Source organism: Bufo bufo, chromosome 6 (assembly GCF_905171765.1).
Source record: "Bufo bufo chromosome 6, aBufBuf1.1, whole genome shotgun sequence".
In the NCBI taxonomy this organism is placed as follows: Eukaryota; Metazoa; Chordata; class Amphibia; order Anura; family Bufonidae; genus Bufo; species Bufo bufo.
Window position 1 is genome coordinate 119,420,205 of NC_053394.1, and position 16,597 is coordinate 119,436,801.

Here is a 16,597-nt window from a genome sequence, read left to right on the forward strand (position 1 = left end):
TTCTTTGTTCTTCTCTGACTGTTTCCGAGTTTGTTTACCCTTTGGGTAGTTGGCTTGTTGGTTCCAATTTTTGGACTTTGCCTTTTCTCACTACTTGGACACGCAACTGGCAGTCTCTCTCTCCAGGCTGAGGGTATAGCTGTGGAGGAGGGGCTTAACAGTCTTCACTTAGTGTCACGCCTCCTAGGGAGATGAGCTATACCCAAGGTCTTCTGTGTCCCCCAAGGAAAGAGCGAGAAAGAGATTTTACTGGTAAGTTATACAAAAATCTCGTTTTCTTTCATTCTAGATGAGCACTTTAAAATGGTCAGTTCATTCTGATTCTACGAGGGTGATTGAGACCATCATTATCTTTGGGTGGTCACATTAATTGGCTCTCTAGGATTTAACAACCAATGACCTCTGGCACTCCGCACCCTCCACTTTCTGTTCGGGAGGAGCTTTGACTCCAGTACTACACAGCTCTGTCCATTGTGCAGTGGACGCAGCATGTTACTGCAGTGCCGCTCCCATTAAGGTGAATGGGAGCGGCACTGCAGTAACCAGCCTTGGAGTTAGGCTACTTTCACACTGGCGTTTCTGGGCTCTCACCAGCGGCCCAAAACGGATCAGTTCAGCCCCAGTGCATTCTGAATGGATAAGGATCCGTTCAGAATGCATCAATTTAGCTGCGTTTGGTCCCCGTTGCGTTTTTGAGGCGGTCACTAAAACGCAGCTTGCAGCGTTTTGGTGTCCGCCTCACGATGCGGAGCCAAACGGATCTTAGACTTTTATTTTTATTTTAATGAATAATGCAAACGGATCCATAACATTATGGGGTCCAGGAGCCCAAATTATTCAAATGATGAAAATGTTTTTCTGAAGTGTTATCCTTCTTCTGAAACACACTCTTGGTTAGAGTTGTTGCGATACCAATTTTTTTATTCGGTTTCGATACCATGAAAAAGTATTGCGATACTCGATACCATTCGATACCACGTGAAAAAAAAAAAGCCACATGCATTCTGCATTTTAAAAAATGGCGAATCGCGCAGTATTTTTTTTATTTTTTCTGTTCTGGCGTTCACCGCATAGATTTTTTTTATATTTTAATAGTTTGGACTTTTCTGACGTGGCAATATGTAATATGTTTATTATTTATACATTTTATATGTGAAATTGGGAAAAGGGGGTGATTCATACTTCATATGTTGGTGGGGTATTTTTTTCCTTTTTTTTTTACACTTTTTATTTAATAACGATTCCCCCCCCTAGGGGCCAGAACCTGTGATCTTTTCATCCCTTGTCCTATTCACCCTGATAGAGCTCTATCAGGGTAATTAGGACTTCACACTGTCCCTGCTGCTCTGTGCTCTGTGCACACAGCATCACGGATGTTACCATGGCAGCCAGGGCTTCAGTAGCGTCCTGGCTGCCATGGCAACTGATCGGAGCCCCAGGCTTACACAGCTGGGGCTCCGATCAGAAGCTGCCACTGCACCACCAATGAGGGGGAGGGGAGAGGACCTTGTGGCCACTGCCACCAATGATTTTAATACTGGGGTGGTAGAGAGGGGCCGGCACCAATGATTTTAATGGGATGCGGGGTTGAGGGGGGGGGGGGGGAGAAGGGGCACACTGCACCACCAATGATAATTACCCCTTAATACAGGAGGCGGGTGTCAGGGGCAGGATGCCGGCAATGCGATTCTGCTACCGGCACCCGCCTCCTGTATTATGGGTTAAAGTCTACTTTTCCTGGGTCCAGACTTTCAGTATTAGGCTACACAGAGCGGCGCCCAGCGATGTCCCAGCACTTACTATTATTCCTGGGCGCCGCTCCGTTCGCCCGCTGTGCCCCATTACTGTCTCCTCTCCTGCTCCACATGCTGATTACTATCGGAGGGATGGGGAGGAGACATCAGCTTCACTAGTGGGCGTTCCTTCTCCCTGGCTGTAGCGCTGTCCAATCGCAGCGCAGGAAGGAACGCCCACTAGAGAAGCTGATGTCTCCTCCCCATCCCTCCGATAGTAATCAGCATGTGGAGCAGGAGAGGAGACAGTAATGGGGCACAGCGGGCAAACGGAGCGGCGCCCAGGACTAATGGTGAGTGCTGGGACATCGCTGGGCGCGGCTCTGTGTAGGAAAAGTACTATCATTGATGGCGCAGTGCGCCCGCCCCTCCTCCACCCCTCTCTTCTCATTGGTGGCAGCGGCGGCAGCAGCACAGGGGGAGGGAGAGATTGCTTCCTTCTCCCCGTGCTGCTGAGAGAACATGAGCGCGCTGAGAGCAGCGCTCTCATGTTCAGAGATACTAGACTGCGCAGAAGCGCAGCCCAGTATCGAAAAAATGGAAATCCCGGTATCGTATCGATACCGGGACAGAAGTATCGATTGGGTATCGAAATTTCGATACCCGCAACAACCCTACTCTTGGTGACTGGATATAATTAGATTTTTCTGACTTATTTTGATGATGGTATTATACTATACAGCTGTGTTGACTTGGCTCTTATTACTAAGCTCCTTCCTTCTATACTGTGCACATTTTATAATCTATAGTGAAAAGCAAAGGGCCCCTTTACATAGCCCAAAGACTGGGGCAATTATCGGGAAGGAGCATTCCTAGGAGTGCTCCTTCCCAATAATTGCCCAGTGTAAAGGTGCCGCCAATCACCCAACGAACCGTCAAATGCTTCTTAATGGGGTGAAAGCATTGTTGATGTGGTCACCTCAAAGATCCTCCTGTGTAAACAGGGATTTACTGCCCAGAAACAATCACTCCAGCGATCGCTCATCCCCATACATGTAAATGCAACTCTCACCTCCTGTAATGACCAGGCAATTATCGGGACAAAATGTTTATTCCCAATACTTGCCTGCTGTGTCGGCTTTTGCTTTCCTATCTAATGTGTGTCAGTGACCTACTGTGGTTTTCATCATTCCTGTCTCCAGCAGCGAAAATGGTGATCTCTTCACTAAGGCAAACCAGACCAGTCCTAATTCTCCAAACTGTGACTCCAGCGATTTCTCCAGTAATAGTGGACATGCAGTAGGTGATGGCAGCCACAGTCGCAGACCACCATCTAGCCCCCCAACCGAAGGGCGCCCAGCCGATGTGTTTAACTCCTTCCTGTACTGGAGAAGCCCACTACCTGATATAAGCGAAGAACTAGATTTACTGCCTGTAGACGAATCAAGGAAAGATTCTGACCTGGAATCTGAATCGCACCCAGTCTGCAAATCATATATGGCCAGTAGTGACATAGAGAAGGTTCTCCAGAGCTTGCAGGAGCACATGGATGATCCAGATGTTCAAGGTAATCTAGATATTTTGGCAGTATTGTTGGCATCTATTGACACATTAATTTCCTTGCTTTCTCTATAGCCCTCTGTATAGTCTGTTATTTGCTGCTATTTTCTGTTATACTCCATATTTCCAGCTGTCACTGTCTAATGTATACAGGAAGTGTTTGCTGTAGTCCTCTATACCTCTTGCATTACCTTTAATGCTATCCACTATGGTCTTTACCTTCGATGCACTGTATATGTTACAACTTTTACTTAAAGGGAATCTATCACTAGCAATTTACCAATTTTTTTTTTCATGAATCCATGTTTAACAGAGTACCTTTTTTCCATCTGTCTGATTCTTTTGATTGTCAGTCTTGTCATTTCTTCAAAAACTCGATTCTTATGATATGTAATTGACGCTGTAAGGAGCCCAGAGGGGCGTTATTCTTTCTCCATGGTGCCCAGAAACGCCCCTCTGAAGTGCCGTGCCCGGCAAAATTTGAAATCTAATAACGCCTCCAAGTTCATCTAAATCCCCTCCCAAAGGCGAGGCTAAGTGCTCAACACCCCCCCCTCCTCAGCGCCGCGCTCTGCGGCAAACACCCCGATCCTCCTCTCGCCGGCATCCCAAATCCCGCGCAGGCGCAGTGCCGTCACTCATCTCATCATAGCGCAGGCAATCGCCGGCACTGCGCCTGCGCGGGATTTGGGATGCCGGTGAGAGGAGGATCGGGGTGTTTGCCGCAGAGCGCGGCGCTGAGGAGGGGGGGTGTTGAGCACTTAGCCTCGCCTCTGGGAGGGGATTTAGATGAACTTGGAGGCGTTATTAGATTTCAAATTTTGCCGGGCACGGCACTTCAGAGGGGCGTTCCTGGGCACCGTGGAGAAAGAAGAACGCCCCTCTGGGCTCCTTACAGCGTCATTTACATATCATAAGAATTGAGTTTTTGAAGAAATGACAAGACTGACAATCAAAAGAATCAGACAGATGGAAAAAAGGTACTCTGTTAAACATGGATTCATGAAAAAAAAAAATTGGTAAATTGCTAGTGACAGATTCCCTTTAAGGGTTGTGTCCCTTCAGCTAATAGTATTTATCATGTAGAGAAAGTTAATACAAACTACTTACTAATGTATTGTGACCGTCCATATTGCCTCCTTTGCTAGCTGGATTCACATTATACACTTCTCGTTTCGTGGTTACAACCACCCTGCAATCCATCAGTGGTGGTCGTGCTTGCACAATATAGGAAAAAGAGCCTCTCTGGTGGCCCGAGACCATGGGAACACACTTGGGCTCTTGTTTTTTTCTATAGTGTGCAACCACGACCACCACTGATAGATTGCAGGGTGGTTGTAACCACGGAAATGAGCAGTGTATAATGTGATGGCAAAATGAATCCAGTCAGCAAAGGAAGCAATATGGATAATAACAGTACATTAGTAACTGGCCCCCTACAGGTGGCATTTCTTAGCAGGAAAGGGCCGTGGCTTGGCTGGAAAGGGGTGTGGCCAAAAAATACCAAAACTAAAAAATGCTGTCTCAAACTAAGCCAACCAATAGATGGTATAGAATTAAACAGAAAAATCTAGCCTTACACTTAGCAGTCACTGTGATGAATCTGCTGCAGATCTAGAAGGTCTATCTAAGGCCTGTATTACACTGGCCGGCCAGATCATCGCTAAAAACATTCATAGGACCGCTTGTTATAAATGATCTGCTTGTATAAAAGTGCTGCCAATTACATGTTCATCGGTCAATCGCATCTTTTATGCAGGCACAAAAATCACTGTTTGCCGGCAGCAAATCATGCCATTAAAAAACTGCTCTGCTGGCGGAAAATAAGGATTCTATATGGGGACGAGCGATGGCATTAGCGATCACTTCTCCTCATACTGTGGAGGAGATCGCTGCATGTAATTGCAGCAGTCTTTCCCTGACGAGCAGGCGATTTGCCGGGAAGGAACGCATCCTTCCTGACAATCGGAATGCACATCTTCCAGTCTAATACAGCCCTAAGGTTCACCATCTGAAGGGTTTATTCATCTGCCCCAGTGTCGGTAGTGGTACAGGGGCAAGCTTTTGATATCGCTATAATTTTAGTAGAACAAACCAGATTTCTAGTAAAGTTTTCCTTTTAGCCCAGATTCAGGTTCTGTCAGCTGCCCTACGAGCAGCAGAACTGGATTCGGTAACTCCAGAGGAGACTGGAAGTACACAAGAGATCAGTGAACAGTCCGAGGAGACCCCAAGTAGTGTCTGCACCCAGTGTCCCAGCCCTACACGTCAAGAAGAGGAGCCCGACCTTGCTTCTCAAAGCCCAGTGAGTGTTTCTTCTTCTGTTACTACATTGTCTTGCAAGCTCAGATTTTTCTTAAAGAGCGATCCCAGCCATAACCATTGGGATTATATCAATGGGAGAGTAAACTTTCCCAGGTTACAAGGTAAAGACTTTTTGAATGACAGTCTGAGCTAAATACCTGTTTTTGTGAATGTCACAGCCATCATGCCTCAGGATGGGGTGCAACCTCCAAAAAGACATTACTGACAGTCAGAAACCCCTTTTTTTTTTTTTTTTTAAACACACCTTTTAAAAGACCCCTCAGTTTCAGAACAGAGGCTCATGTCCCCACTGTTTCAGGTCCTCAGAGAACCAAAAGTAAAGCTGTCTCATCCGTGTTGAAGTGGCCGCTGCAGCCTGTTACTGGCTTCAATGAAAGTTTAGTGACTGCTGAGCCTTGTTCACATGCCACTCATGCACATGTCACTGCAGAGGCCAGTGATTGGCTGCACTGGTTGTGTGACCCTGCCTGTTGGGAAATTTTATTTATTTCTTGGATGTCAGATAACCCCTTTAAATCTTTTGAGAGCTTAGTCTGTGCCACACCTTGTTTGGCATTGCATTTTTTATGATTAGTAAAGACGAGGGGTGTGACATCTGGGGTTTTGTTTTACATGCAATAAGCTCTAGCTGCTAAAATATTGCCACCTAGGAACAAAAAATATATTTTTACTTTCTGGTAACAGGATCCACGAAAGATCTGTTTCGTAATGGATACTGAGGCCCATTTGACACAATTGGTCCATCGAGAAATGCAGCAGGCTGTCGAATTTATAGCATTAAAGGGGTTGTCTGAAATTTTTATGTTGGTGGCCTATACTCAGGATAGGTCATCAGTATCCGATCGGTGGGGGGGCACAACTCCTGGCACCCCCGACAATCAGCTGTTTGAAGAGATTTCTCTTCCTAGGCCTGTGACGTCACTTGACCTAGGCACAGCTCAGTCCCATTCAAGTGAATGGGGCCAAGTTGCAGTACCAAGTAGAGCCACTTTCCAATGGACGGAACTGTGCTTGGTAAGTTGTGAAGAGGCCACAGCGGAATGCTGTGGCCTCTTCAAACAGCTGATTGGCGGCAGTCCTGGACCACCAATGATCAGGTATTGATGACCTATCCTGTGGATAGGTCATCAGTATTAAACACCAGGACAACCCTGATTAAAGGTTTGTCAGAGTGCCAAGTTTTTCAGGGTAAACTGTATGGAGGCAGTCAAAATAATAACAGCTTCAACTCACATTCTGGAGCCCCCTCCCATCCATCTCTTCTGGGCTGCAGCTGTGGCTAAAATACCTCTACAACACCCGACCTCCGCAGCCTTTTGCCGTACACCATTAATGCCACGCCATACAAAACATTACGTTATGGCTGCAGCCTGGCAGAGAGCTCGGAGAGGGCTCCAGAAGTGATTTTTGGAACTTGGAAGCCACCTTTAAAGGGGTTCTGGAGTTTGTTTAAACTGATGATCTATCCTCTGGATAGATCATCAGCATCTGATCGGTGGGGGTCCGCCACCCGGGACTGCTGCTGTTCAGTTGTTTGAGAAGGCAGCAGCGCCGCAGCCTTCTCACTGTTTACTGCAGGCCCAGTGACGTCACGACTAGTATCAACTGGCCTGGGCGCGGCAAAGCTCTGTTCACTTGAATGGAGCGTAGCCCTTCCCAGGCCAGTGATACTAGTCGTGACATCACTAGGCCTGCAGTAAACAGTGAGAAGGCCGCGGTACTCCTGGAGCGCTGCTGCCTTCCCAAACAACTGATCGGCAGCAGTCCCGGGTGTCGGACCCCACCGATCAGATGCTGATGATCTATCCAGAGGATAGATCATCAGTTTAGACAAACTGCAGAACCCCTTTAAATAAAATGCATCTTCGACAATTCACATTATATACAGCGGATATGAGAAATGACAGTCTGTCTTTTATGTTTCAGGCATCAGACGATGAACCACTGCTTCCTATAGTTTCTTTCCAGGAAGAGGAATGCCATGAAGACGAAAAGATTAAAGTCCAGGTAAGTATTTCACTTTTCAGACAATTTCTTTCAGTTATTGGGGGAGATTTATTAAAAGTGGTGTAAAGGAAAACTGGCTTAGTTGTCCATAGCAACTAATCAGATTCCACCGTTCATTTTCCGAAGGAGCTCTGATAAATGAAAAGGATAAAGCCAGTTTTCCTTTACACCAGTTTTGATAAATCTCCCCCAATTTGGTTCTATTGCAGTGAAAAATGTTTTACATTTGGTCCTTCTCTTTTTTTTCTCTCCTCAGGATGTTGTTCCACAGTCATTGCTAGACCAATATCTCTCCATGACTGACCCAGTCCGCGCTCAGACAGTAGATACAGAAATCACAAAGCACTGCGCATACAGTCTACCAGGGGTGGCTCTGACTCTGGGAAGGCAAAACTGGCATTTTCTGAAGGATACCTATGAGACCCTGGCTGCTGATGTCCAGGTATGACAAAAAAACGGATTATGGAATCTAGAAGATTTTACCCTGTGGTCTCCTGTCAAGGAAAAAGTAGTTTGAACTGGTTGGGTTTTAGCTATCTGATGTCATCGATTTACCTGGAGAGGTGTCTAGTCTCGGCTCATCTTCTTTTTCTCAATGGAATTTAAAGCGCCCTTAGCCTTTCGAAAATATTGCATTCACACGTCTGTGGTGTATTGGCACCCCCCATAGAACTGCCTATTCTTGTCCGCAATTGTGGACAAGAATAGGACAGGTTCTATTTTTTTTGCAGAGCCGTGTCCCGGAAGTTCAGGGCTCTCCGCATCGATTCCTGCCCCATTGAGAAAGAATAGATGAGGACCCATTTGCGGAAGTGTAAATGGACCTTTAATCAATAGCACAGTTTGTGTCCATGAGCATGATATGACTTGTGGCATTTTTAGCAGTTTTCTCTTATGTATTCTAGATCTTTATGTTTGCAGTTCTCCCAGATCTGGTGGGTGCATACTAGCTTCCACCTAATGCACACAGAAAGTAGGAAAGTATCTACTTTCCAAATTTTCTCACTCTCACTCAGCCCCAGGATTATAGAGACAGTACAGAGAAGTACTAACTGTATGGATGTTAATAAAGCACTTGGGCTGGGATATAAAATGTCTATTTAGCTGCAGCAGTCCCTTTGATGTCTCTCCTAGAGTTCTGATTCACTCAGCTCTGGCTCACTTTTCCCCCCTTTTCCATAGACTAGTATGGGATGATGTAATCTGACCCTTCAGTGAGCAGGCAGCCATCCTGATTTCTCATAAATTTCAGAGACAGTCATTTTAGAAAGGGAGAGAGGGGAAGAGACAGCAGATAACTGTAGAACAGGGTTATTTTTTCTCTGATAAGATATATTACAAGGTTTCTTACAGTTGCTGGTAGTATTGACTTATGCACAGTTGTGTGAAATGTCCACAACTTTTAAGCTCTTTTCACATTGGTTTTAGTCTATACATTAGTATTCCCAAAAGGTATAGGTCCTACTTTTGCCACTGTATAGACACTCTACAGTGTCAATTCTCCTTCCCCTTGAATACTGCATGGTTTTACATTGTTTATGTGGAGATCTCAGACTGCTGCACTTTTCGATACAGTGGGAAAAAAAAGTATACTGAAGCTTTTACTCTGGGCACTCTCCGAACATGTTCACCGGACACAGGGTGGATCATGCATGTTACTGGTCCAGACTTGGTTTAGTCCAGTAATATTTGGAAAAAGAAGTGACTATTTTTGTAATGTATAGGGGCAATGATACTGACCATTTTTGTAATATACTTTCATTACTTGAATCGTACATTTCTATTAGAAAAATAGCTCTAAAGTGGCCTGTTTTGAGCCTTAGCAGCGCTCCTCTGTCTTCTCTTTACATAACAGTGGAGACTTGCTAACACTGACTGTGTAATGTAAACAGAAGACAGGAGCGTCGCTTAGGCTCAAAATGGGCCACTTTAGAGCTATTTTTCTAATGGAAATGTACGATTTCAGTAAAGAAAGTATATTACAAAAATGGTCAGTATCACTGCCCCTACTCATTCCAAAAAACAAAAAAAACAATGGCAGTTACACTTTAAAGGATTCCCAGAAGTAGGAACACCATTGTACAACAATCTTCCATGCATTAGGTACGAGGTAATGAATGCTTCTTCTCAGTGGAAGGTTCGTCGGACGCTGGCCTTTTCCATCCATGAGCTAGCTGTGATTCTCGGAGATAAGCTGACTGCAGCAGATCTTGTTCCCATTTTCAATGGATTCCTGAAAGACCTGGATGAAGTCCGCATTGGTGTCCTGAAGCATCTGTATGATTTTCTAAAGGTAATGCCAAAGTTGTGGGATACACATGAGAAGCCTCTGACAAAAAGTGGCCTCCTAGCTCATAGAAACCAGCTAGAGTCCATATCATGATTTATTTCTCTGGGCCTCCTTTCATACATGAGGGCCAATAGCAGATGATTGGAGTGATCTAGTGAAGGACTGCGTTTGTTTCTCTGCAGCTTCTCCATGCGGACATGAGGCGCGAATATCTATACCAGCTACAGGAGTTCCTTACCACAGATAACATCAGGAACTGGAGATTTCGATACGAGTTGGCAGAGTGAGTGCGACATAACACTTTTATCTGTAGATCTTGTTTTTATGGATTGATCACATGAGGAGGAACAAGATATTATATATATATATATATATATATATATATATATATATATATATATATATATATATATAGAAGCATTAGTAGCATCAGAAGTCAGACTAAAGCAGTGGCACAAAATAATGCACCAGTATCTGCACTTGTTCACTTCTGACTTCCTTGTACTACTCTAAAAAGAAGGCATTGTTTTATAACTTGGAGATGATCAGTTCCTGTTTTCATTCATTTGCCTTGGTGCTTTCTGTTTGCTGGCAGTGAATAAAGACCGTAAAGATGCTATTACACTGCCCAACGTACAGTGTGTGCGAGCGCCAATGCACTGGCCGGATTCCACAGGCTGATGCCAACAGACTGCTGGAGGAACGATGACTACCAGTCGTTTCCCTCCTCATTCTGTTCAATTTATTATTATTATTATACACAAGGAGATGTGCTGCCGATAATTTTCCATCTTTCGTCCTGAAGAAAGATGCCCAGCAGCTGATAAATATGTAAGCGCTTATTCATCGGCTGTTCCATTATATGAGCCAGTTATCGCAACGAGCATTCCTATGAGGGATTGATTGCATTAATTTGCAGAAAATCATGTGGTCTAAAAGGGGCTTTATGCACGTTTGAAGCGTTGCACGCGTGAGAGCTGGACTAGACAGGTTTCCAGTCTGTGAATGCAAACAGGAAAAATTCTGTCCACGGACAGCAAACAAATACATTGCCTTGAAAACGTATTCATACCCCTTGAACTTTTCCAAATTTTTTCACGTTACAGTGAAAAACTTAAATGTAGTTTATTGGGATTTTATGTGATAGAGAAACACAAAGTAGCAATTATGTGTGAAGTGAAAAGAAAATGATATATGGTTTTCAAAAAAAATTATAAATAAAAATCTGAAAAGTGTGGCAGCATTTGTATTCAGCCCTCTGTATTCTGATACCTCTAAATAAAATCTAGTGTGACCAATTGCCTTCAGAAGTCACCTACTTAGTAAATAGACTCCACCTGTGTGTAATTTATTCTCAGTTTAACTACAGCTGTTCTGTGAAGACCTCAGAGGTTTGTTAGTGAACATTAGTGATGAAACAGTATCATGAAAACCAGGGAACACACCAGACAGGTCAGGGATAATGTTGTGGAGACGTGTAAAGCAGGGTTAGGTTACAAAAAATATCCCAAGCTCTGAACATCTCATGGAGCACTGTTCAATCCATCATCCGAAAATGGAAGGAGTATGGCACAACTGCAAACCTACCAAGACATTGCCGTCCACCTAAACTGACAGCCCAGTTAAGGTCCGTACTAATTGGAGAAGCAGCCAAGAGCTCAGGTGGTGGGAGAATCTGTCCACAGGTAAACTATTAGTCTTGTACTCCACAAATCTGCCCTTTATGGAAGAGTGGCTAGAAGAAAGCCATTTTGAAAGAAAGCCATAAGAGGTCCTGTTTGCAGTTTGCCACAAGCCTTGTAGAGGACACAGCAAACATGTGGAAGAAGGTGCTGTGGTCACATGATACAAAAGTTGAACTTTTTGGCCTAAATGCAGAATGTTGTGTGGCAGAAAACTCACCCTGAACACACCATCCCCACTGTGAAACATGGCGGCGGTGGTGGCAGCATTATGCTGTGGGGATGCTTTTCTTCAATAGGGGCAAGGAAGCTGGTCAAAGTGAATGGAAAGTTGGATGGAGCTAAATACAGGGCAATCCTGGAGGAAAACCTGATAGGGGCTGCAAAAGACTTGAGACTGGTGCAGAGGTTCACCTTCCAGCAGGACAGTCGGAGCTACAATGGAATTGTTTAGATCAAAGCATATTAATGTGTTAGAATGGCTCAGTCATAGTCCAGACCTAAATTCCATTGAGAATCAGTGGCTCGACTTGAAATTTGCTGTTCACCGACGCTCTCATCTTACCTGGCTGAGCTTGAGCTATTAAAAAAAAAAAAAAAATGGGCAAAAATGTCAGCCTCTAGAGGTTGACAGCTGGTAGACATGCAGACTTGCAGCTGTAAGTGCAGGGAAAGGTGGTCCTACAAAGTATTGACTCGGGGGGGCTCAATACAAATGCATGCATGTTTGATCCCCATCTCCCCCAACATCAGCCATCTGGGAGAGTTGGGGCACACCAAACCCGTTATATGGTCTGGTGAACCCGCCAAAATCGACAGGTTCGACTGACCTGGATCTAAAGTGTTTGGCTAGCTTTAGTCAGACATTCTGCTAACCAGCGGCTTGTGTTTACTCCAAACTCTGTGTAAAGCAGATAATGAAAATGTAGCATTTTATTTCCAGACAACTGATCCTGATCCTAGAGCTGTATAGTCCCAAAGATGTCTATGACTATTTACGGGTCCTAGCACTGACGCTCTGCTCAGACAAAGTATCTGAAGTCAGGTGGATATCATTTAAATTGGTAAGTGTGAAATCTCTCTAATCTACTATGATGAGAATAGTTGTAGCAGAACAGACTTTATCTGTCGATTACCTGAAGCCCTTGCTGGACTCCTGTGTGTTAAAGTCTCCTGTCTCTTCACAAGGTTGTCGAAATTTTGCGGAAGTTTTATGCAAACGGTGAAAATGAATTGGCCATCAACTTCATTAATGAACTCATTGTCCAGTTCAGGCATTCTTCCAAATGGGTTGGACGCCAGGCATTTGCATTTATCTGCCAGGTAATGTGACTGTTATGCATGCGGTTGGGGAACAGATGCTTCAGTACAAGGAAATACCATGCGTTCTGCTTTAAAGTTGCATATACCAGTTTTTATGTGGTGCCAAGCCGGGGTCCATAAAATGAATGATTGTGGGGTAAGACTTAATCACAGTATGTGTTTCTGTCCTTTCTTGCAGGCGGTGGTCCAGGAGGAATGCATGCCCGCTGAACAGTTTGCTACTCACCTTCTCCCCAATCTGCTGAGTCTGGCATCCGATCCTGTACCCAATGTACGAGTCTTACTTGCCAAAGCTCTGAAACAGACACTGCTGGAGAAAGGTAATCTATTTGCTTAAGGTGCTGCTGTAGTTTGGGAACATTTTTTATATATCTTAGCGACATATCAAAAGTTTTGATTGGTGAGGGTCTGAGCGCTGAGACCTCGCCGACCGGTAGGAGAAGGAGAGAGAAGCACTTGGATAGAGTGCTCGCCTCACTGCAGGAGACAAGCAAGATGGACTCAATATAAAGTCTATGGGCCCATCTCGATGCCATCTTCTGCAGTGAGGAGAAAGCGTGTTCTATGTGAGCACATCTCTGCTCGTTCTAATGGTCAGTGGGGGTCTCGGCACTTGGACCTCCACCGATCAAAACGTTTGATATGTTGCTTTGACATATGAAAGGTTTTCCCAAAATACAGTGCTGCTTTAATATTTCATTCAATGTCTAGGTTTTCCTTAAGTTTCTCATTTGTGTCCAAATGGAGAATGAAGCCTACACTTGCATCCCCTCCTAATCTTCTGTATGTCTAGGTTTTGCAGGATTGTGATGACAGCAGCAGGAGAGCAGTGTTCTGACATTGTGGGGAAAGTGACCTGTCTAATCTGATGAATGGAGATTTATGGGAGGTGCCAGTCTGAAAGTAAAGCCTGTGTTACACCTGCCGATTTTTCAGCAGGTGGTCGCTAATGAGTGTTCGTATGAACTCTTGTTTGCAATCATCTTGCACTTTAATGCTGCCGCTGATTGCCCGATGAACGAGCAAGCTCTCGATCATTGGGCAATCCAAATCTTTTGACATGTTAAAAAAAAAATTATCGTTTTCAGGCAGCAGATTGTGGTGTCTAATCATGATCTGCTGTCTGCAAACCACTATACTGTACAGCATGGGGACAAGCTATGGCATAGTGATCGCTCCTCCCCATGCTGCGGAGGAGATGTAATAACAGCGGTCTCCTCCGGTAGCGAGCAGGCGATTGACAGGAGGGAACGCTTCCCATCAGGCTGTGTAATACAGCCTTTACATAGTGGAGTGAGGGGGCAGATTTGCTTGTTGGAAGAAATTCAAGAGTGAATTCTTTCATTTTGAATGGGTTCTGGAGTAGAAATTGATGGCTCAGGCTATCAGTATCACATTGGTGGGTTTGGCACCCCGGCAGATCAACCGATTAAATAGGCTGTAGTGTTCCAAATAAGGCCGTGTCCTTTTCATTGTTTAGGCACAACCCTGTACTTTATTAGTTCCTTGGTACTGTAGTTCAGTCCCATTCACTTGAACGGTACCTAGCTGCGCTGAGCTGTAAGCAAACAATCTCGCCCGACTCCACAATTAATGCATCAGTTCAGCTTAGGGAATCAGCACATCATTTCTGTGCATGGAGGGGGAGGAAACTACTTTAGGGTCCATTTTTTTCCTGCACATTAGAAATCCGAGAATCGAGAGACTATCCTTGTAAGGTTTGATCATTGGTTGTCTTCACTGACAAAGTAAAATGGCATTTGGTAGTGGAGGTTCTTCTGCAGCATATATGATTTGGTTCTGCATCAGTCAGTCTAATTGTGCAATGCTTCTTCCAGCTTACTTCACCAGCCTGGGTAACCCGCATCTTGATGCCGTAGAAAAGACTGTGCAAGCTATGCAGCTGGACCGAGACCAAGATGTGCGATTCTTTTCTACAGCAGAGCCGAAGCGACACCTCCGGAGCACTCCTTTGGAACAATCTGTCGACTGATCTGATAGTGTGTATAGGTTTTTTTTCAATTTGTTTTTTAATCTTTCCAATAGGTCTGCCAACCCTACGTTGTACATTTCCTTTTTTTGACCTGGTCCCATGACTGCAACATAACCTACCCTTCTGATGGCATGAGACGTTCTATATAGCAAATTTTTATAGATACATTTAATACTGCAATGATGCATGTTGACTGCAAAGATGATTAAGCTTCTGTCTCTGAACCCCAATTATTGTAGAACCCAGGTCCGTGAACCAAGGGCTTTAGCCGTACTGGCTTAACAGAAAAAAAAAATAGCCAATGTTCAGTGTTTGTATGTATATACCTGTATAAGATGGAAAGCTGTACACTATCTACTTCTGTAATATGTTTTGAATATATTTTATATATTTTTTTAACAAAAAAAAAACAACCTGTGGTCAAGTAAATTTGGGGGTCGATGGATATGTGAATAATACTGAAGCCAGTCTACAAAGCTTTGGTCATAAATGATCTCATTTGTCTGTCTTTGTACGGAGAAACCTGTTTCGGGTCAGCCTGAAGTCAGAGGGAGTGTTTCCAGTTTTTTTTTCTTAGATCAGCCAAAATTAATGACATCCGTTTGCAATACCAGACACAGCCTGTGGACTGGAAGGGCGCTGTTTCTGAAAAAAAGGAACGTTTTAAATAACACACATCCATCTCAGCTGAGCTTTTTGTATGAGTTGAACAGTTTTATGACTGCAGAAGCCCTTCTCGTTTTTTTAAAACGGCTTCTTAAACGCAGACGACTCTATTGAGGATGAGAGATCAGCAACTCCCAGCATCCTCCGGGAGTGGAAACTCCTAGCTTTACTAGAAACGATATGCAACATTTTCTTCCATTGAGTTTTTAAGGGGGGTTGTCTCTTTTTGTTAGACGGGACCCACCATGATTAGCTGGTCACGTGCTGTTCCAGTGTGGCGACCCCCAGGAATCGGTTGTAATCTGTGAGGCAGCTCCGCTGCAAGTGTTCATTTTCCCTGCAGCGCCACCACAGAGGCAGTGAGGAATTACATGATGCAAAAAAAATATCAGAATGCATGTATGTGCCAGTCCTCCAGAACCACTGACACTCTGGTTAATATAGGTAGACTCTTAACGCCCCCCACCCTTTATACTGTACATACAGAATTCCTTAGTAGCAGGGGCGGATTGGCCATAGACCCTTACAGGGAAATATCCCGGTGGGCAGATGCCCAGGAGGCCACTCAAGCCCTCTTGATGGCCACAGACCAAGGTACATTATCATCTGATGCTCAACTCTACTGTATTACAGTCCTCATGACAGTGATACAGTTGAGTACTGTGGCTGGGGAGGCAATATTTTGCGCTGTCCTGTGGTATATGGTTCTGCTGGGGCAGTATTCTGTGCTGCACTACGGTATTGCAGGCCCTGCCTCCGGTTGTCCCCGCCTACTTGTTTAGGCCTAACTTTTGTCAATTTGGACCCACTAACGTGGCCACTTTTAGTTTTTGTTTTTTTTATAGGGCCACTTTAAGTTCCCAATCTGCCCCTGCTAAGTAGTATGTAAAATGAATTGTCTACTTCAGGACAAAACCTGTCAAAATCATGACCTGCACAGTTGTGTTCAAAATAATAGCAGTTTGTTTAAAAAAGTGAATAAAGCTCAAAATCCTTCTAATAGCTTCTATTTCCATAC

General features: G+C 44.4%; 1 protein-coding gene across 1 annotated transcript in view; it reads left to right on the plus strand.

Moving 5' to 3' along the window:
* The window catches only part of LOC121004308 (serine/threonine-protein phosphatase 4 regulatory subunit 1-like), a 55,327-nt gene extending 39,646 nt beyond the window's left edge, over positions 1-15,681 (plus strand). Inside the window, exons 11-20 of the mRNA XM_040436485.1 lie at positions 2,936-3,300; positions 5,417-5,598; positions 7,545-7,625; positions 7,882-8,067; positions 9,757-9,918; positions 10,098-10,198; positions 12,541-12,661; positions 12,786-12,920; positions 13,099-13,240; positions 14,759-15,681. Of these exons, the coding sequence (XP_040292419.1) occupies positions 2,936-3,300; positions 5,417-5,598; positions 7,545-7,625; positions 7,882-8,067; positions 9,757-9,918; positions 10,098-10,198; positions 12,541-12,661; positions 12,786-12,920; positions 13,099-13,240; positions 14,759-14,913 (1,630 nt within the window). The 3' untranslated portion in view covers positions 14,914-15,681. The remainder of the gene's footprint in view (positions 1-2,935; positions 3,301-5,416; positions 5,599-7,544; positions 7,626-7,881; positions 8,068-9,756; positions 9,919-10,097; positions 10,199-12,540; positions 12,662-12,785; positions 12,921-13,098; positions 13,241-14,758) is intronic.
* The last annotated feature ends 916 nt before the right edge of the window (positions 15,682-16,597 follow it).